This window comes from Pyxicephalus adspersus, chromosome 5 (assembly GCF_032062135.1).
Source record: "Pyxicephalus adspersus chromosome 5, UCB_Pads_2.0, whole genome shotgun sequence".
NCBI lineage: Eukaryota > Metazoa > Chordata > Amphibia > Anura > Pyxicephalidae > Pyxicephalus > Pyxicephalus adspersus.
Window position 1 is genome coordinate 105,557,827 of NC_092862.1, and position 23,106 is coordinate 105,580,932.

A 23,106-nucleotide genomic window follows, 5' to 3' on the forward strand; every position below is an offset into this window, starting at 1 on the left:
TTTTTCTTTGACAAAACCAAGCAAAAAATAACACTGCAGATTGATGTTCCAACTTTAAAACTCAGCGATATAATGGAAACTGATGTATATGACTAAGTACTATTAATTACAGGAATGCTTTCTTTAAAAGGATTCTGTGATCCGAGTTACTTCTCCAAGGGCCAGTGGTTTGGTCTCATTAGACATGAGCTGCTAATCCAATATGCTGAGCATTTTTAATATTACTGCAAGAACATGGGACGGCTGCCTCTGCGTATGTCACAGAAAAGGAAATTCATCTGTGCAGCAATAAATCTGTCACTAGCTCACTTTGCTAGTTATGAATTTTAACTCCACTTTCAGATTTTGACCGCATTCATTAATCAAAATCAGTTAAGGCGGCCTTAACTAGAATTTCAAAGGCTGTATAACCGAAAATGGCCATCAGAAAATAGGCCAAGCATTAGGTACTGCTCAATAGGCTCATGAAAAAATTACAAAGGTAATAAAAACTTGAGCACATCTTCTGCCCATCAAAAAAGCGTTAAAGCTAAACTCCAGTCAGCTTAAATATCATCTTGTTAATATCAAGGTTTAATTATTTATGATTATAATAAATAAGGTGAAATACCTAATGTCCCTTTGTGTCCACACATACAATGTAGGACTACTCGTCTCAATAAATTAGTTATACAACAAAAACAAGTCTGCAAACATAAAACAAACAGTTACTTCAACAAGGAACAAAAATCCATGAAAATAGAGGTAGTTTATTTTGGCCTGGAAAGCCTTCACAAACATGAGAAAAACAAACTAAGTGTATCAAACTACAATAGCATTATAGTGCCTAATTAATGTATTAATCCATTTGGTCGTTTTTAGCTTTTTTTTTTATTATAAAACAACATATAACAGAAGTCCTTCTAAAAGACAAATCTAAGACTAGGTAATAATCTAGTAAAAAGGCATAAGGTGGACTGCATCAGGTTTTTCTCCATAATCTCCAAACCAGAAACTAAACCTTCTATATACATTTGTGTTATCATCGACATCTTAATTGACCTAACCCGGTTGATTGCCATTGAACAACTTATTTGATTTTAGTTTGGAATGATGTAGTCGTACCAGGTGATTGGAGCTTGTTTGGCCTGGTGGCAGGTGCAAAAGATTCTGATGGATGGCTCCATGCCAGCCACGCCACTGGGAGGGTTGGTAAAAAAACCGGCAGTTGAACATGTGCAGGTGCCTCTGAACCATTCACTACTTACCCCATTTTTACCCTGTGTGTGGCCACAAGTGGGATGATACATGTAGTCTCTCACCTGCAGGTGTGTTACAGGGATGTTAGGAAGTGATAATCACACCGCAACTTTACTGGCAGTCTGAACATAGCCCTAAGATATAAAAACAACACACAAATATTCTTATGTATTTTTTCCATTGCAATTTTAAAAAACTTGGCAAAGTTTTTTCCCCTCTATATATATATTTCTGTATATCCATGTGAGGTTAAATGAAACCTACTGTGATTTATTTGTACCACAATAAAAAACTGAATTCTTTTAAACAGGCACAGTATTTCAGCAGATGGTAGACTGGCAGCATGAATGGTCATTTCTACTATGATAGACATGCCAGTGTATATACAATTGCTAAAATAAAGACTTGGAAGTATGTCAGTAAATGGCAGACCATCAGTTGGCATAGTTGCTGAGAAGTGGTTTAGATTGGCTCAGGAAATGCCTAACATTGTACAAGGTAATTGAGAAAATTACTGCCATAAGACAGTACAATACACAAACAATTGCCTGTGTTTAGATATTTTTTTGCAAATCCCCCTGACACCAAATGAATATGGCCTTCTAGGATTACCAGCAACTAGAAGGCTTTTGCGCTGGTTTTATAAAACAAAATGCTTGTTGTTTTACAACCAGATATTTATTATTGCCCAGTGGTACAATTGTACAAATATCTGTGAAATTTTCACCCATGGCAATATGAAACAGTTACTATGGAGCCTCCGAGCTAGCTACCGGCTGCTTAGTACAGGTAGTGGAGATCAGGATCTGTATGTACAGCAAAGATTCAGCAATGTCCTCGGGCTGTTTTACAAGGAAATAAGGATTTGGCAGTGGAAGAACAGGTTGTTGCAATAGTTTCATAACAGTCCCATATGTGACTTAAAGTGAACCTGTTGGTCATTTTAAGCTTTTAAATAAATGTGCTACTTAACCAAAGGCACCACAAAAAGTGTGTATTACCTTTAACAGCCATTAAACCACCTCTTTGTCCATCTCTGGAACTAGTTACACTTTTCTATTGAAGATTTCTTCCCATTACCTTAGTACTAAGCCCAACAAAGTACTTGGTGGCCAACAGAACATATGCAAATTTTGCTACCAAGTCTGATACTTTTGGGTTTCTCATCAATAAAACTAATAAGCCCCAAAAAATAACGTAAATCTTATATGATAACTTGTATTAAAGCCTGACACATAATATGTCTGTTCCTAAAGCTGCTGTTTGTCCTTTTACCTTTTAAGAATTCTCACACTAAATTGCCTAATTCTAAATTGTAGATGTCACTATGGTGTAAAAACATTATTCGGAAGAAAAATAGTACTTGAAGAATATCCAAATAGAATCTATAACAAACATTTAAACTAATAAAAATCCAATAGTAGTTCAAGTCTTCCCTTACTCCTCAGAAATAGGTTTTATTTAGGTCTGTGCTTGTCTGGTAAAACTTTTGTCAGCTGTACATGTGGAAAAATCTCTATAATTGCTTCCTGGATAGCAGTAAGACATGGCAAGAGTTATTCTTACTCTAAAAAAAAAAAATAAAAAATTCTAGATGAACACAATTTTATTTACAAGAAGCCACCTCTGTAGGGAACTTACAGAAAGGTAAGCATGTGCCACAACAATTATGGCAAAAGGTCACCCCCTACCAACACAGCATTTAACTCGCTTACCAATGTACAATGATGTCTATTCAAAGTGAAGGGATCTAGGACTCTAAAAAGCTGAACAAGGGAATTTATATTTCAAAACACATCACTTGATTGACTGGCCAGAACTAAAAGTTATTTGGTTAAAAAAAAAAAAAGTGATGATGGTTTATCAGCAGTACAAACATTTGTCACCTTTATCAAGTGATCTATCAAATCCAAAACTATCTCTTACTGGGGAATTTTGGAACTAATATTGTGACAATACCACACAACTATAGATATTGAGCATTCCAGGTTTTGCTTTATTAAAACACCTTTTACCTGCCCCCCTATTTCCTATCTGTCAACAAATACTCAAACAGAAATGTGACCAAAAAAATGCATTACCTCTTAGAAGTTTACTTGGCCTTAGCTGAAGCACAGATATTGGTGTCTTGAGATCATCAAGAACAAATCAAATGTACATCCCCTGAGCATATTGCTAATACCTTTCGGAGGGAAGTAAAAATGGGAACGATTTAAGCTCTATTCCCAGTAGTGATGGATGTTGTCAAACGCACAGCTTTATAAATGGCATTGTTTAGTTTTATTGAAGCTTTTGCTATCACGTAGTTAAGTCATCAAGAGGGATGTGTAAAAACACAGTAAACATTCTGCCTATATCCCAAATGATCATGTGTTCGGATAAAACAGTAGAACACAGTATGAAATATGTTGGAAAAATGGACATCCTGTGAAGCACAAAAATAAGTGCCTATCGTGAAAAGTGCTGTATAGGAAACAATGTCAGACAGGAGCAGCTGGATTCCAATTTAACAGAGCCTTGCATGGAAAGGAGTGTCTACATTCGCACTTATGGGATACAAAAAAGCTGTGAAAATGTTTTTATTTGCACAGCAGAGATTCTGGATCTTTACTAGTGAGCAGCAGAATACCAATACACATTCATTAAAATCCTACAGTGAAAAACCTGAAGGGATGGCAGCTGGTGACAGGGATGACACCTGAACATCCAACCTAGAAGATTGTACAATGCAGAACATCTCCACTTCTACTTTTTGTAGACTACAATCACACCGGGTGAATAATACATTTTTACATCACCAGCCCCCCCAAAAAATGGCATGTTTGCACTATGGCTGTGTTTTCATATGTGCATTCACATTATCCATTTATGTGAACAGGCACAGCCCACACATCACACCGAAATCTAGCACTTGCTAAAGTTTGAAAGCACAAAAATGCATTGTGAAAGGCTGAGGTGAATCAGTAACATTTGTTTGGTATCTTATTTAAAAAAAATTGGACCCTTCCTACCAATGCATATTTTGTATGTTGTAAAAACCCAAGTTTTTTTTTGTCTCTAATTAAATGTTTTAATGCAATGCACTAGTGGGAAGTCCTAACCTCAGACGTTTTAGTTGTTGGGTAAAGAGGAAAAAAGTTTGGGTTTTTGGGAGTCATTTCATGTCCCAGTGGCTACTGTGAGGGGTAACTGCTTAACGTGTATGATCATCCAAAATAATTTTTCTTGATTCGGAAGTAAGGAAGCATTCCAACCAGTCCGTTTTTTTTTGTTTTTTTTTTTATACATGATTTTTAAGTTATATTATTTGCCCTCATTTCCTGTTCTGCCCAACAGTCCTAAAAATTATTAACCAACTGGGACTTTTGTAATGATTTTACTGTTGCAACCATAGCACCTTATTTTTGATCATTAACTAGTATTTATTTTCTCTACAAGACAAATGTTAATCAGGGGATAAGCACAGATGAGACACACACAAAGAAAACCTGCCACATGCTAAAAGGTGCTGTCAGGCTTACATGAAAAAACACTAAAGGCTTTGTTAATTGACATATTTTTACTTCCCCTAGCTGCCTGACGACTATATGCCATCAGCCCCGAGCTCAGGAAAGAGACAGGTCAGTCTCTATTGGGCCTTACAAGCTGACAATGAAATGACATTTCTGCTTTGACATTACAATTGAAGAACAGCACTCACACCTACTCCAGGGAGGAGAGCCTTTCTCATTAAAGTTTAAAGGAACAGATGCATATTCCTACAAATTCACATTGCTCATTAACTCAGTCTCACTAGAATGTACTTTTTGGTTGTTGATTTAACTATACTGAAAGCTGCAGATAGCTACCTGGTCCAGGCATTATACCTGCGAAATTTGCTGCCCAACTCCCATTCCTGCACAGTCCCACTACTACTAGGCTACTTCACTGACCAATAGGAATGTGCAGAATGTAGGGATGTGCTAGCATCAGCAATATGAAAATGTTTTGAGATCTGCCCGAGAAGAATGCCCGAGCATTCAGTAGAGCAGGGGTCCCCAACCCTCGATTCACAGCCCACTAGTGGGCCACGGCCGTCTGGGCAGTGAGAACACAGAGACCAGCGGTGGTCCCAGCCAGAGCCACGGACCATACCCCCTGTACGGATGGCAGGCTCAGGGCAGCGGGTGGGTTCTTGCATTATGACATCAAATGGTAGAAAGTTCCTTCCCCTTTAGTGACTCACGGCACCCAGCACATGCGCAATCCAGGAGTCTGTAGATTTAATGGTCCACAAACTACAAAAGGTTGGTGACCACTGCATGGATACGGTACTTTATGTTTTATACCATGTTACATTATAAATAATACTAAAGCATAAAAAGCCTGGCGAGTATTTTTACAAAATGAAAAAGTATATAATCTTTAACCATAAACTTCTTTTATTGTCGATGCACCCGGATATACAAAGTAAAGAAGGAACACATTTTGGACAAACCCTTCAGGTAAACCTTTTTGTGGTGTCTCAAGAGGTTTTGAAAAATGACTGAGGATTTTGTTCTGCACAAAGTTCATCAGAGCAATGTATTCCAGGATCCAAAGTCCTACAAAGTGCAAGATTGCCAAGGAAGCAGCTAGTAGTGAGATGAGCACTGATAGCCCCCAGCCCCCTTTCCTTAAACACAAAACTTATAAGTGTGCAATTACTTGCACAGCTTTTTTTTTAGTAAGATGAGCATTGTAACAAAACAAAGATTTTCTATAAATTTTAACAGATCATTATGATGTGTAATTTCACCTAGCATTACCAGACAAATTCACACTGCTTTGCCTGGACCTTTGAAGAATTCTTGTTATAGATGACAGTCTTACTGGAGTAATACAATGCAAAGTAGCTCAAACAGAACATTAACAACCATGTAAAATATTAGGGGGCCTATAAGGTCTAAAGGGCCAGAATAGATTGACTTTGGATTTGTGTCGATATCTGTGACTTCTATGACAGCTGCATTTTACCTGTAAATTACATCCATTTGACCAGTTCAAATGGGTTTTGCACTTCCATACACTTGTTTGTAAATACAAAACCCACTTGACTTGAACAAAGGCTCACCAAAACAGGCCCTACAAAAAGGGTTTGTGCTAATCTGTTCCAGCAGACTATATCACTTCAAAACCAAAAACTGTGGAGACAAAAGAAAAGGTTTAACAACTTTGTTGGCTCCTGCAGATACAGGTTTCTTCTATTAATCACAGATGTTACATATTCATAAAGATTAACACACAATTTGTACTGCATGTAATCAGAAGAATGGGAGCTTCTTTTATCTGACATAAGTCATTAAAAGTGAGACTACACTCTTAATTAAAGAAAATCCATAATGTCAAACTTTCCCTATAAGGCAATAATGGCCTTTAAGCAATCATTAAAATCCTAATAACCATTAAATGACTAGCTTAAATCACAGACCAGACTGTGTTGCAGAGCTGTTCACTCAATGCACCACCCTGTTTATCATCTCTGCTGCCCTGCAGATATGTCCTAAGAAAGGCTCCATTCCCCAATCGCAAGCGGGGATGATTTAGCAATACTGACTGAAGAACACCATCGCTCACCAGCAGTCGTATTATTACAAATATATATTTGAAACAAATACCCACTAAAACTGAAAACAGAAGACATTTTATGTGAATGATCTAAAACATCCCTTAGCCAAGGAGCAGGTTAGGTTTAGGAAAAGAAGTAGATAAAAAAATGCCCTTGTGTCAAAGTATGTTTAAATTATTTGCTTCATGCAAAACCTTAAAATTAGTGTTTCTCAACCAGGGTTCCTCATGAGGTTGCTAGGGGTTCCTTGAGCAATGTATGACTCAGCTCAGTGAAACTGACGTCAATGATTTTTTTCTATCCGTTTAGGGTGGCAGTCTTCCCACTGATCAACAGGCTAATATACTGTGGGCTGTGGATATAATAATTCTAAAAGTTACACATGTCATTTAAAGGGTCTCTACCTGTCAAAAAAGGTAGACCTAAATAGCTATAGCAAAACCTTGTCAGGACAAATCAAGAGCATCAAGCTCCTAAAAGGGATGCAGACAACTCCTCAAAAGAAGTACAAGGAAAAGTTTTTTTTGGTTATAAACTATATGAATTTTGCAAAGGTTAGTTGCAGCAGGCAGACCCACTTTCTGAAGGCCCAGCTCCACCTTCTCCCTTAAAACAGAGTCCTGTAAAGTTAAACATTGCTTGTAGCTTCAGCTGAATTATCCATGGTACAGTTTTACACTATGCAAATATTTCAGAGCGCTCAGCATTAAGGTAATTTCCTCAAAGCTTTCAGAGATTTGCTAAGCTGAAACAAAAGCCAAGAGTAATGAGAAAAACCACACGCACCAATTTCCCAACAATCACACATCTAAAACTGTAGGCCATGGTTGCCTTTATCATCCATTTTAATGCCGGTATTCTCAAAAGAAAAGTGAAAAAGTCTGAACAACATTCTAGTTCTGAAAATCACTGAAGGCAAAATTAAATGGCCTGGTATAGGTGACACTTTCAGGTGCCATGTGGTTCTCATGCTGCACGCTCACCACATACTGACCAAGTCGGTATGATTTAGATGCTGCGTTCTATTACTTTCACATAGAGAGCTCTTATTTCCCAGTCAGGGCCTTCTGCCTTTACCTGCGTGGTAGATTACAATGTTACCGGTGGATATACGGAGAAGAGCAATAGTTCTTGCCATAGACACTGTAGTCTCTGTAATTTTTGCCCATATATACTTTTCTAGATTTAGCAACTGTCATTCGAACATTGTTTTCTAACTGTACATTTAGCACATGCAAACTGAAGAAATGATCTCTTAATACCTATAATGCACCCAAACTATTCCATCCAGGCTTACGCTGCTGCCCCCTTGGGATGAGAGTTTAGGGTACAAACTCTGAACATATGAACAAAACTGGGTAGGCAGCAACTAACATAATTAAACAACCCCGTCTCTGTCTGGCGAGACCGTTCTGAATAAAGATTCAGTTACAGCAATGTAAGCAGCCTAAATGGGAAATAAGGGAAGAAAATGTAAATTTAGTGCACAATATAAGCTGTAATAGAACCATTAGTGACACTATATGTTACCTATATGTTGGCTGGAGTATAATTGTGCCAATGCTAAAGCGCATTAGGAAGATACAAGTATAGCCAAAGATTCATGAAGGGGAGCATGTTGCCTTGACTAAAAATGTCTTTACACCAGTTTTCATGGAGGACAGCTCTTATATGATAATGCTGACTAGCCCTTTACTCCCTATTTTACTTCACTTTACCATTTGATTCGGGGAACTAAAAGGAAGAACATTCAAATCATCACAAAACTTGTGACCAGAAATTGACCAAAAGCACTAGAGTCTTCACTCAGCAACAACATAAAAACCAACATGGTACAACCAAATTTTACAATGGGGGAAATGTCAGACACTCAGCTGCATAAACAAATCCATGCTAATACAGCAAGCAGCCGTAAATTCTTTCATTATAGTAAAATAAAGGCAATGCTGTTTAGAAAAGTCCAGCTTCCTGACACACCAACCAACATGTCTCCTAAAATGATAACAACCATTTATGCTCATTAATATTTATACATGAAAGTGAATAGTCACTCCACAGCAATAACATTCACTGCAATTTAGATCCTCTGGGTTATCCATTGGCATTCAGTAACTAGTGCAATTTAAATAATAATAATATTATTCCAAGGGTATTCTAGCATACAAAGTGATAATAGAGATGTGGTAAGAGGGCTTTCCACTACATCCCTTAGCATGGCCATACACCAGGCAATGATAATGAGGAGTGGAAAGTCTTGTGCCTAGCCTCAAAGTCAAGATTTATCTCTTGATAAATATGAACATATCACATCCACTTTTCCTCCAAAGCAAACACGGACATTGTGGTTTCTCCAAACTCACATCAGTACAAGACGTACGAAATGTAGAAGGAACCATTGCATGTAGTAGATAAAAAAAAAAATGGCATTCAACCAATCTGACCAGTCCAATACCTTGTATTTTTACACAAGTGATCCTAGGCAGATTTACCTTAAACTACAAAATTCCCCCTGTGTTTTCATTTGTTTTAAGTTTGTGGCTGAGAGGAGCTGTGAGAAAAGCTGGGACTTGGGGAACCAAATACACTGGTGACCTAGAGCTCTATAGTTCTATGTTGTAAAGATGTCCAGCAAAACTATGAACACAGATGAAGATGCTGACCAGAAGAGACAAGCTTATGAAGTCATGATAAAGCAATAAACCTACTAGTATAAATAAATAGTAGATATAATGCATCTATATCTTCTAAATATACAAGGGTACGAGTGGTAATAAAACTTTTAAAAAAGTGATGTTATCTACAAATGACCAACGTGTGAAGAACACCTTGGAACCTATTTATGAGATATAAAGATCAAAATATGTTCTTCACAAACTGCTCACCACTTGATAAAATTCCCTCCCTATTATATACAAATGTAAATACTTCAAAACGAAGCAATTTATGTCAACAAATGGATGTATTTTACTTATTTTAAATACAAGTTAATAAATTCTTGTTACACCTGAACATTCAGTGGTAAGCACTGAATACATAAGCAGTTTCTTGCTTTGGCACTGAGAACTATAGATTGGTGCCAGTCAAACAGCAATGTAACGTTTGTGTGATTTCCAGTTTCAGTACGGTGATTGTATTCTGCCAACTGCAATGGACTTCCATGAGATGTACAAGATAATGCATGCCCTCAATAATGCTGATAAAACATTTACTACACTGTAGTGTGTTTCACAGCATCCCATTCCCAATATCACAGCAATAAACCACAGGTTACCAATTCTGTAGCTTGGCCCTTAACGATATAAATGATTTGGCCAAAAACATAAAAGAATTTCTAAAAAATGTGAATCAAAAAAGTGAAAATCAAGCACAAAGCAAAACTAACTGGCAATAATTACTGAGAAAAAGTATTTATGGTTACAAAGAACACATGCAGGGATCCTATGGGTCATACAAACACCAGCTGCTTAAAGCCTTTGCTGGCTTCCTAAGACAAGGGCTTCACACAAGTTTGAAATCTCTTGAAATCTTGCAGATATACTAATGCTTTGATATCAGAAGCAGCTCTTGATACAATCCCATTTTCACCTTATTACTCCATGGCAGCCTTTCTGATCTTGGCAAATCATTGCAGATGCCAGACAGGTTTATGTGTAGAAGTGAACTCTAAGACACAAAATAAATATATAATTAAACCTAAATCATTAACATCTCCTAATTCTTCCTTAACATTTCCCCATAATCCTAACCTTTCTCTTCTCAACCAATGCTTGACCTCCTAGTGACATTTATCAGCATTATGTCTTGCATTTGAATGTTGCCAGGATAAACAAGCTTTTAAAGTGGATCCAAAGTCAATTTACAACATTTCTCTCTGTCTACTCCCTTTGTTGCTTTGTATTAGAAAACAGCAAAGCAAGCACCGACATAGTAACCTATAGGTGCCAGTTACTGTGGCTGTAACCAAGGAGGAATCAGACAGCCAGGCCAACGGTATAGGATTTTCACAATCTGCTAACCATCACAGATAATAGAATAGCTTCAAGGTATATGGTATTCAGCATTCTCCCCAGCCCCTTTTAGCTGGGTACACCACCCAGCTGTTTTTGGGTGGTTACTGAAGAGTTGGATCATAATATACGTGCTGCCACCCGCCTACAATTTCTTTCCACTTGGCTTAAAACACTGGGTAATGTACAATTTTTATCCAATGCGGCCAATTTTTATTCCAGTGGATGGAGACTGATTATTTGCACTCCTATTTCCTTTATCCCGACATTCTCGGGTTTTGCAGCAGTTCTACTGAAAGCCACAATGGCCATGACTGTTGAAACTTCTGTTTGTAATGTATGAGGTCTGGCAAAGTTGTATCTACCATGTCCAAAGGCCACCTAAATATGTATAATCTCTGCAAAAGGATGAAAAAGCCCAAAGATTCTTCCATGCAACCCTAAAATCTAAATGGGAGTTAGAAGAGTGGTTTAGCAGCCTTGATTTTTAGTGCTACAGGCTGGGTTTAATACATACAGTGGAAATGACCCTTAGCAACTTTGTATGTTCTATTTCCCTTCACACAATATGAAAAGCACACTGTAGGCTAGCTGGTTTCCTGTAAATAGGGTGCTACCATCTGTCCCTGTAGTAGTGATATATTAGACCATAAATGCTTTTACGTGTTTGCCATGTTACCCGCTTGAAAGTCCTGCTTGCCAAACCCTGCAGAAGTTTCCATTTGCTCATTAAGCCATCCCTGGCAGCAGATTGGGTTGGCAGCCTAGGTAATGCAAGTATCAACTTCCTCTTGTCATTCTTGTAAAGTAATTAGTACTTTATTTAGCTCTCCCATGAAGAACTGCTCCCTTCTTTTCACTCCACAATACCAAGTTCTCTGAAAAGACATTTATGACAGGTGGACTTTTGATCTGATGCCCAAGACTTAGAAACAGGTCAATTAAGTACATAAAAAGGAATCCTTGGGAGGAAAAAAAACACATTAGAAACACAAATAATCGGAATTGAACAAGTGTCCCTAATGAAGAGAACTGCACTATTTAGGTTAAATCAGTAAAATAGGATATTTTGATAGATCAGTAGAGTATTATGGGTTAAATAAACCAGGGGGGAATTTTTTCTTACAGCACTGATCTACTGCAAATGTAACATTTAAAACCTGAACAGATTTTAAAGCTCAACTACAGCCAAAACTTGGCCAACACCCATATGAAGATATTTTAGTTGTAGATTCAACAGGAAGCCAGAGGGCTGTGGTATCAGAACCAATTCTTGGGTACCTGGAGTCAGAAAAGATGTACAAATGCCCAATATTATGTAAACAGATTACAATATTAGGTTTTCCCATATTAGAGATAATAGTCATAATTAAAGATACATAAGTAGTTGTTGCAAAGCAATCCAGCATTCATACATCATTTTATTCATCTTTTATCTAATCATTTTTGTTTTTTGTAGTTTTAACTTTGGTTTACTTTTAGTAATATCACATGAAGTAATTTAGATTTTTAAAATGGTAAAATATGTTCCTGATTTGTTTCAATAGTTTTATATAAGTTTAGATTCTTGATAAAAATGACATATAACCTTATTGTTTGTTTTTCTAGGTTGTTGGTATGGGCTTTAATGTTACTAAATGTGTATTATTCAACTGAATAAATAAAAGTCACAATGACATTGGCCTATCTATACCATTGTTTTTCGTATTTAACTTCTCCCCTGGTCCCTTTCCAGATTCAGGATCTTCGGCCATCTTGATTGACCAGACCAGAATGGCGGTAACTCCCATATGTGAGCATTGAAGTTCATTAATACCAGGCACAGGTATGCCAAGGTCATGCACAGCTCACTGTATATTTTACAAAGAGCAGGCACATTTGTTTTATTGAAGAGACAAAATCTCCCTTTGCAATAAAGTGCCAATCTGCTTGCTACTGTTTTTATTGCTGGGCTTTGACTTAAGTAAAAGAACGCTGGAAACTGTCTGTTCCAGTCCCACAGAAACCAAAAGGAAATCTCAATAGTAGTGTCAGATCGAAATATATCCAGACAGGTTATAACCTTTCTCCTTTCTATCCAAACTAAAAGGAAAAAAATGATCTTTGGGTATTGATACATTTAATAAATTAGTGAATGAATGTAATGGTCATCCTAAACCAGCATTTTAAAGGTAAGGTGAAGGGTATTCAATGAAAGTTTTATACACATAACTCTTCTGAATCTTACTTGCTTCCTACTGCAGACTGAGCGGATGAGAAATTAGGATGACTATTCCGCTAAAGGAAATACCGTTTTATGTATTTCAACATTTCTTCACTGTGTGCAGCAATGCAGCTGCACTGGAAGCTTCCTTCTGCTTTTATACAATGAAATGAAACAGCCAGAGGCAACTTTTCTTTATGTCCAGCGATATTTTATAACATCAAAAGGAGGTGTTCTAAGATGTTTTGATGGAAAGCATGCTGTCCCAGTAAGGGATACCTATCTATGCAGTGTTTGCTGTCTTGCAGCATCACAACAACAGTGGGAATAATCAAAGATCTGCTTATTTTGATACTTTTTTTGATAGTAAAGAATCATTGAAACATCGGATGTTATCTCTGAACTCTGGAACACAGAGGAAGAGATGATCCCACTGTACTGAACAGGAGCTTAATCTGCCTATTGTGATGGAGGTCAACATCTGTTTAGGTGTGATTGAAGCTTTTCATTTACAAAAACAAAATTTACTATGAAAAATAAAAGGTGTAACTAAATTTAAAGACCAAAAACGTTGTGACCAGGCAGGTTCTTTACTGCAAAACGGACACGCCCTGCCACAAAATTGAGTGTTCATATTCCAATAACCTAAACGAAGCATATGCTGCTCAGTGTACAATCCTGGCATACCTGGCTGCAAAGAATACTCTAACTCCCACTGACATGCATGGAACAATGTTACATTATTTCAACCTGGACAATCAAGATGACCAAAGATCCCAAACCCAGCAGAAGACCGAGTGAAGTTTATGGAATCTGCAGGAGTGAGGGGAGTTTAATTAAATAACTGAACAGGTAGGCAAGTTTACTTGATTGCAGAAGTGATATAACCTGTCCCTTCTGCTACACAGAACCCGCCTACACGCAATTTTTCAATTTGTAACTTTAGTTACGGCATAATTGAGAATACATTTCAACACCCAAGGACATTGCGTCGGTAGAGCGAGCCGTCATCTAAAAACCAGTAAATTACATAAATTTAAGTTGCATATGCTGGGAAGACATACTGGATTATGGAAAAATGTCATGGTGACATTGTGGTCAGGATCAGTACAAGGACAGGGAGGCCTTTATTATACAGACACTTTTATCAAGCTGGAATGCCAAGGCTTTCCTATAAAAGTTAAGGTAACCTTTATAAGTCACACTTTAGAAAAACAAAAAGTCTATTTAATGTGCCCGATCACTTCCAGCAAAGACCAGTTTAACAGTAGCGTCCCCTAATACCGTTACTATTTTTAGGAAGTTTGCAGTGTGAAGGAGTAGATCTTCTGTCTGGATCAGAAACTGTCTCACATACAAGCAGTTCTAATAAACTCCTGCAACTGGTACGCATCTTTGAGAAAGTTATTAATAGTTTGTCTGCTTTAAGCTAAGAAAAGTTAAGAATAAGTTTGCAGATGTTCCTAAGGAAAAAGTTATGCTAACAGAATCCAAAGGAACCTATGCTAACAGAATCCAAAAGATAAAGTTTTAATTGTGGAGACTCAATAGACTTTCAGAGTCTTATAAATCTTACCATACAGCAGGGAGCACAGAACAGCCGCACTGACTTCAGATAAGTCACTAAACAAGGCTGTCACTAAACAAATTTTGGAACTCCCCTCTGACAACATCACCATACAAATGGGAAAAACATATCCATGTTCAAGACTGATCTTCTTTTCTTCTGATAAAATAGAAATGGATTAACCTGCGCTACATATTCTCATCCATAACAAGACGTACAATGTAGAAAAGATAGGATCAACAGAGTTTGATTGTGGATTCTTAAGATATCTGATTACAATATGTAAAATCATTTTCCATCTAGCAATCTCATTATAGAAACATGCATAGGTATTGATGGGAAATAGGTTTCACTTTTTATTCTTTTCTTTGGAATATGGTAATGGGCTTGGGTCATTTTTTTTTTAGTTTATACATTTTTACACTGATGTTTCAGTTTACTATATTTATATCTTAATAATGGGGGTTAGCTAAAAAGACTGCAAAGCAGGAGTAACTTGTAAAATACCCAGCACTCCCTGTCTCTTAAACAGTGTTAAAAACTCAAAAGTAGTCTGTATCTATGGGTGATTTCTGAAGCGGTCATACGCCATAATCACACAACACTTGATTGTAATATATGGGAAACTGTAGAGCATAGCACATACAAGTAATTGGATGCCAACAGCACAAGAGTGCTCCTTATACAATTTCTAAGACATGCAACTGCTTGTGTAGCAATCACTAGCAAATAAATGGGTGTATATGTGAGTGAACAATAAATAGTGGGACTGCAGTAGCACAAATTGCCAGTGTGTGCCAAGCTTCAATCCTTTATTATTTTGATCACCGGTTCTATAGTCATCTCTTACCAACAGTATAAAGAGTTTATTCCTGGCAAGAAAACAGCATAGCTCCCAAGCAAGCCATTCTCTCACAGGTAGACCATGGAGAGGGGTTGTTGCCCCAAAGCTCATTCAGGCTGCTGTGGGAAACCAAGTCAGCCAAAGATCCCGAAAGAAAACTGACCGAGGACGTTAGGGTCAATATGAGATCTCATAAATGTCATATCACTGGAGGTTGAAAGAGCATAGTTGTGCTTTAAGAAGGATTAAACACTTGTGAAATGATACTCTGTAGCATCAGTTCATATAAATCAGAAAATAAAATTAAAACCGTTTTCCTGGGAAAGGCAAACTTTGAATCTGTTTTGTTGTAGCTCAAAATCAAGGCAAGGATAAGAGCAAAAGAATAGAACTGGCTTTCCTTTACAAAGGCACTCTTCCGAAATTGGGCTAAAAGCAAACACATTTCAGCACAGCTATGTGTACGTATTGTATGCATGCCAAGGATAAAATAAATATCTATTTACTTGCTGATCTCTGTACAATACTCAAGCTATGTGAACAGTCACAATTCAACAATGCAGAAGCAGACAATAAAAGGACCATTCTCATTGTATTGTATTCCTCAAGATGCATGCAGTTAATACATGTAATGATAGGATTTAGCATATGAATTACATGTTTTTAAGTCATATGCCTTTTCTTCCTCCTCTACATTTTCAAGCAGAGCAACATATTAGGAAAAAGTGGCAGAACACAGCATTGGAACAAACTAGAAGGCTAGTTTGACACTTGTACATTAATACATGTCAAGGAAAATCCATAACTACACTTACAATGGTATGAGATTGGAATGGTATAACAGTACTAAAGAATACTATGGCACAATTATTCCCCATAATGCTTGACTTTAAATTTTAATTTGGTGAATGGAGTATGCAAAACCTTGGTGAGATGTGATCATGCCTGGTAAGATTCTTTTTTTCCATCTCCCCCCCCGCCCCCCTTTCCCCGTACAGTGCCCACTGTTTACCCTGTCAATATGATTGCCGTTGCTAATTACCTTGATCATCAGTGACGCCGGCTGCTAGTGACTGCTATTCATCAACTGTGCACAGTATAAAAAGTGCCAATAATACCACCAAGATACCTCTGCAACCCGAGTTAAAAAGCACAGTCAAATAAGAATGCATCGTTGTGTTTAACCAACTGTACAATCATAAAAACAAATAAATAACAATAGTTATTCACAAGAAAAAAACTGAAATTTTTACATAGATGCAGCCATATTTCCTTGCTTGTATGAATGCCAAGTTTCTTTAATTATTACTCCACCAACACACATCTATCAGTCTGCTCAGAGAGACCCAAGAACAGGGTATGGGGCTTATCCTGTAACTGGTTCAACAACGGTAACCACAAACACCCTACAGCAACCAAAGTTCAAGACTTCAAGCACCTGCAACTCATGCCAGCTGTCGTCTCCAGGAGCAATAAGGAGTGCCTCCAAGGCTCACGAGTGTTCGGTATCATAAAGGAAGACTCTTCAACTTTTTACAGTCAAGGATCAAAGATACATTGGCATTTAACATGCAACGTGAGTAAATGTGCTGAACCCAGGCCTTGAAGTTATTCTTGATAACCTGTCTTCCCTTTAATTTCCAGGATAAAGTACAAACCATAGTAAGACACTAACTATTCTAAACTGCAGGCAAAGCACACAGGTAAAGCTTGGAGGTCCACTTTAAAAATGTGATTATAGGGGTTATTACTGATGAAAGGTAATGTCCCTTCTGTAATAACCATTCTGAATTTTGCTGAGCTAGAATGCAAAGCTGAGTGGTGGTTAATAGGGCAAACTGGCGCAACAAAATGAATGAATTTCTGTGGGCCTGCGTGTAAGTTACGTCAGCACAAACAATTAAGATGGCTGAAGGTCATAAGGTGGAAGAAGAAAAGATGGAAGATGTCAGTGCCCTGTGACTGTATAGGAAGGTAAAGCAGGTTTAGTTCCACTTTAACACAATGCACGATATAACCAGTGGTAACCAGCTTATGTTAAAGGCCTAAAAAACGGTCATAGTGCCCTTGGGGTACTAACCACAACTAGGAAACAAGCTACAGACCACCAATTTAAGAGATGCTGTACCATTTATGGTAATTTTGTGCACTGCCCAATACAATGTATGAGGTCAGCATCACACTGGAAGGCTAAGCAGCTGGCTATGTGTTGCATTGCAAATATTGGAAATTGTGATCTGTGCTATGTTAAGAGGGGCAGTTTTTAACAACTGTACTGCTTCGATTCACCTCTGTCTATCCAAACCCCAACTGCTCCAAAGTTATTGACAAAAATAAATATGATTTAAATCCCAATTTTTTTATTTTTTGCAGGTGTTTAAAAAGCTGCGAAGTACAGTTTATCAGAAGCTCAATGCAGTATCCTAGGGCGGTCTGCAGCTCCAATACTTGCACAGACTTCCAACCTCTTCAGCAAGTGCTTGTGACAAACGCTATCAAACATCACCGGATGCCTAGTGGTTACAAAGGAGCGTCTGGTAGCTGTTGACAAATATTGCCTGATAAAAGCCTTCTTATCTAACCAATTTACAATGTGCATTTTAAAAAATTAGCAAAAAAAAAAAAAAAAAAGCACACATTACATTCATTATCTCAACAAGTACAATGTATCTCACTTGAATTGTGACCTATACAACTTGCAGAACTTGTTCTGGGTCTGTGCATTCACTTGCAAAGGCGAGATTTTGGCTGCAGTGACTTCCGTAAATGCAAAAGCATGTGTCAAGGCCAAGCATTCTCTAAATCAACGTCAGGCAGACAAGCTCTGACTCCAATAATTATGGAGAATATACAATGGAGTCCATACAGATGTCACATCCATAAATGACATCTGAGTATATCCAGTGACAGACAAGCCTATTCACCGTGCACAATGAAGCCAGGTTGGTCTTTGTTAGATATCCACCAACTCCAGATTATCCATTATAATAATCTAACTCTGGCTTCCCTAATTTAGTTCAGCAGCCGTAGAATCATTCTATACACACAAACAGCACATTTATACAGCTGCATTATATCAAATGTGTGTTTTGCTAAGATAATATGCCTAAAGAAAACTGTATTTCCTTTAAATTGCCTGTAATCAAAGACAGGATTGTTACCCAAGACACAACAGTTCTGTAATCACTACAGTTTGAACAGGCGGCGAACTGAAGAGGCGGCTCTGGATTTTTTTACCAATGTCTTCGCTCCTGCCAGACAGCTATCTGACAGCGAGCAAGAGAGAACAGCATAAGGCAGATAGAAGGAACGACATACACCCAAAGATCAGCTTTACATAAAGCACTTCTCTCCATTCAATGATAAGACACGAGATGCCAGGTCCTGTCTGACAAAAGCATATATGAAAGCCAATCGGATGCATGGGAAATACTCTTACTGCATAGAAAAGCGCGCTCTCTGAAAGCCAATAAAAACACATTGCATTCAAATGTTATATATTAGGCAATAAAAAAAAAAAAAAAAAAAAACAAACATTGATATCATGACATGACTAGTGTAAATCCTCTAGTTAATCATCTGCCAGAATTCGGACTGATCAGATTTATAATTGATGAGCACAGATTGGCTGAATGACAAGGTATGACTTTAGGTAACAACGGATAATCATGTTACAGCTTCCTCCCCAACATAAGAAAGTCTACACATATATTCTGTTTCAGCCACGCATTTCCATTCCAACAACAGAAAGCAGACTAAAGCATTCTTGCATATCACCGGCACTTTTACTATTTCCGCTGGCAGTGAAAATGTCTTATTGCAGAACTGGCAGCAGAAAGAGGTGCCGGAGTGACATGCTTCTTATGACTGTCTGATCATTGTAAAGAAAGTGGGAGGAGGGGAAGTGACAAGAGCCATTCAGTAATGAACACACAAATTGAGGAATTGGGGGAAGACACAGAGTATACATCTACAAGGACATCAAAGTCTGTGTACTTGGGACAAGACTTCTGCACAGAGGACTGCAGGATGATAAGGAAGACTTCTGTGATAGAACTATAAAAACTGAATATGAATGGAGGCTGTAATGGAAAAGTGCAATCAGAAGGGAAGTGAGACAAGTTTCCCTATGTAAGCCTGTGACCACAATAATGATCTGCCAGCAGCACTACATAGCATGTAATCCATTCATATCAATGACTAGTACAGGACACTGCACAATGCAATTGCTGGAACAGCATTATCCAATCAGGGTGCTTCCTGAACTTGGCTGGGGTTCAATGAGCAATTGCAAATTAGTTGCCCACCTGTCTACGGATGGTTATTTACCACTGGATGCCAATGTAAGGGGCTCCAGCTAACCTGCCATTGCAAAGGACCAACTCCACACTAAGCTGCCATTGCATGGGGTCGCCACCATAAGGGGTCACTCCAACAACGAATGAAAGCAGTAACTTCTAGCCCAAAATTTAATATAAGGTGGCCACCTCAACAACAAATAATGGAAGGGGTCCCTTTTTACACTGGCCACCATAAAAGGGGCCAACTCCACATAAACACAAGGGGTCACTTCTTCAATGATGAATGGAGAGCCTCCAATATAAAGTGATCACTTAAAACAACAAATAATGTAAGTGTTCACTTCTACCCTAATTCTACCAGACATTTTTACTGTCAGTCCTGTTAATATTTCATTTTATTGTCAGGAATAATCATTTTTTTGCAGGATGTAAATAAATGCCCCCCCCCCCTCCCTCCCCATCCACCATGTCACTCCAAATTTCATATATCTTCATTTCACTTTCTTGAACTTGGAGTCCCCAGCAGTGAGTTTTTGGCAGGGGTCCCTTTGATGTGCCCATTATTTCAAGGGGTCCCCTGTGATGAAGTAGAGATGGTTTTGGAAAAGGTCTCCCCACATGTGCCAGGGGTACCCTGTGGGGAACTGGTGGTGTTTTTATCAGGGGTATCCCAAAATGTCCCCATAATTTAGGGGTACCTCGTAATAAAGTGGAGGTGTTTTTGGCAAGGGTACTCCTCAGTGCCCATTATGTCAGGGGCCCCCCACCATAGAGAAGTGACGGTGTTTGCGGCAGGGCTCCCCCCACCATAGAGAAGTGACGGTGTGGCTCCCCCCACCATAGAGAAGTGACGGTGTTTGCGTCAGGGCTCCCACCACCATAGAGAAGTGACGGTGTTTGCGGCAGGGCTCCCCCCACCATGGAGAAGTGACAGTGTTTGCGTCAGGGCTCCCACCATAGAGAAGTGATAGTGTTTCTGGCAGGGCTCCCCAACCATAGAGAAGTGACGGTGTTTGTGGCAGGGCTCCCCCCACCATAGAGAAGTGATGGTGTTTCTGGCAGGGCTCCCCCTAGCTGCCCCTGATGTCACTGTTGCCCCTGTGGCGAAGCAGCGGTGCTCCGGTGTCACCTTCCCATGGCAGGAAGTAGTTGTCACGGCCGGGCATTGTGTGCACTCACCAGGGGTCGAACTCGTGAATGATGCTCTCGAAGCGGATGACTGCAAAGAGCCTGGAGCTGAAGCCGGCCAGCCAGGCCAGGAAGAGGATGGTAAAGGAGAGCAGAGACTGCCAGCCGGCGGGCTGCGACAAACCCCCCGACAACCCTCCTCCGGGGGAGTGGACCGCCACGCTGTTGTTAGCCGAGGACCCCGAGCGCCCAGAGCCCAGGGCGGGGGAGGAGGCCCCGGAGTTGACGGTTGTCGCTTTGTGCTTATTATCCAGGGTTGCGTGCTCCGCCATGTTGGATTCCCCCCCACTGGCCGCTCCTCCTCCTCCCGGGTGGGGGTGTGTGTTGGAGGTGGGGAGACGTTCGGTGACGGTCGGCGGAGCAGGGGATGAGGAGGGAGGTTTAAAATGCGCGGGCACGCGGCTCGTCCTTTAGATGGCACCAGCAGTCCCCGCGTTCTCCGGATAGCCTACAGCTGTACTCTCCCGCGTCCCGGCCGGTCTCGCTGTCCACATCACACTGACAAAGCTGAGTCCAAGGAAGGCCGAGACCACCGGAGCCGGCTGTGCTCCTCGCCTCTATGCTACAAATGACATTTCCTACTCAGCGCTGACTGGGAGGAGGAGCTTGGCCGGGAGAACACACCCAACACCCTCATTGAACTAAAACTCTCAGCCAATAGAGCAGCGACAGGTACGTGGGAGGTGGGACAAAGACAATACGACAACCAGTGGTAGACAATAGAGCCATGCGACACGCCTCCTCACTGGCTGTGACGTAACCTTAAGGCGGGGCGTCCACGAACACTTCCCCGTGGGCCTACGGCACGTGCTGTTTGATGAACGGGAAAGGCGGAAAGTGCAGAGTGACTGACGGGTTGTGCGATCCAATAGGCGTACGATGCCTTTAGAGTGGGCGGAACTTTAGGGAAATAAGCCGCTGTGGAGGCGGGGCTTCCAGGTGTATGTCATCCAATTACGTGGGCCGGGGCCGCTGTGTGATGTCAGAGCGGAGGGCATTGTGCGCAGGGATCGGGTGAGCTGTGTCTATCCACCCGCTTTACATTGCCCGCCAATAGAATGTCCCATTGCTGTATTTTATAACACGATCCCCCCAGCACCTGCTATCCTTACCTCAAAGTGTAGCTGTCACCTTCTACAGGCTGGCATGCAGCTGCCTTCTCATCGCACACATCTGGGGCTTATTGGTACAAAACTGCAAGATTAAAATCATTGCTTTCCCTCCACTATTTTTATATTCAGTGATCCTGACATTTTCTTCACTTCCTGTCTTGGCTTGACAACAATCCTTAAAGAGATTCTGTGTTGTCACCTTGGGATTGGATTTTCCTGCCCTGACATAGATCATCAATACTTACAGCTTGGAGTCCATAGAAAGCCAAGGCTAATCGTCCAGGCAGATATTTCACTCCATCAGCAAATCTTTATTCCATAGAATGCAATGTGAATATTGCTTCTCACCAGGGGAGCCCCTAGGAGCTGGATGTGTTTTACCCCATGAGGGGCTTAATCCAGAATTTATACCTTCTGCAGTGAACGGATTGCAAGCTCTTTGGAGCAGGGTCCTCCCCTCTGTGTCACTGTCATCTGCAACCCCTATTTAATGTACAGAGCTGCGTAATATGTTGGCGCTGTATACATTCTGTTTATTAATAATATTAAAAGAAAGAGGAGCAGGGAATAGTGAGGGGCTGGGGAAGCAGAAGGCATCATACATTAATCAATAAAGATTTGATCTGCATACAAGTAATGTCTTGTCATATTTTATTTTCCTGTAAAAGCCCCAGGAAGAATACCAAATTCTGTGTCCTGTGCAATACTGCAGTTCTGCGGTGTAGTTGTAACCTTGAAGCAGAAGTCTCTCTGACGCACTCCTGTATGCCATCTACGAAGTCACAGCCAAACCTTACAATCAGCAGAGCTCATGATAATGGGACACAACATGGGCAGCAACAGACCAGCTGGCCACATACAAAGCAGATGCAGCCGACTCTTCACTGGAGTCAGTGGAAATTCAAAGGACCGTGTATTAGGGTATAAGTAAATCTAAAAGATCTAGATTTATGAAATAATACCTGCTGATACTTCTATGAAAATCCTCATCACACAATACGTTCCTGTTCCTTCCTGCGTTGTCCTGCTGGTACTCTCTCAATGGTCCCATTGTCACA

At 39.7% G+C, this 23,106-nt stretch overlaps 1 protein-coding gene across 1 annotated transcript in view; it reads right to left on the reverse strand.

Moving 5' to 3' along the window:
- The window catches only part of STT3B (STT3 oligosaccharyltransferase complex catalytic subunit B), an 83,069-nt gene extending 61,510 nt beyond the window's left edge, over positions 1-21,559 (reverse strand). Inside the window, exon 1 of the mRNA XM_072412377.1 lies at positions 20,928-21,559. Coding sequence (XP_072268478.1) covers positions 20,928-21,208 — 281 coding nt within the window. The 5' untranslated portion in view covers positions 21,209-21,559. The remainder of the gene's footprint in view (positions 1-20,927) is intronic.
- Between the last annotated feature and the right edge of the window lie 1,547 nt (positions 21,560-23,106).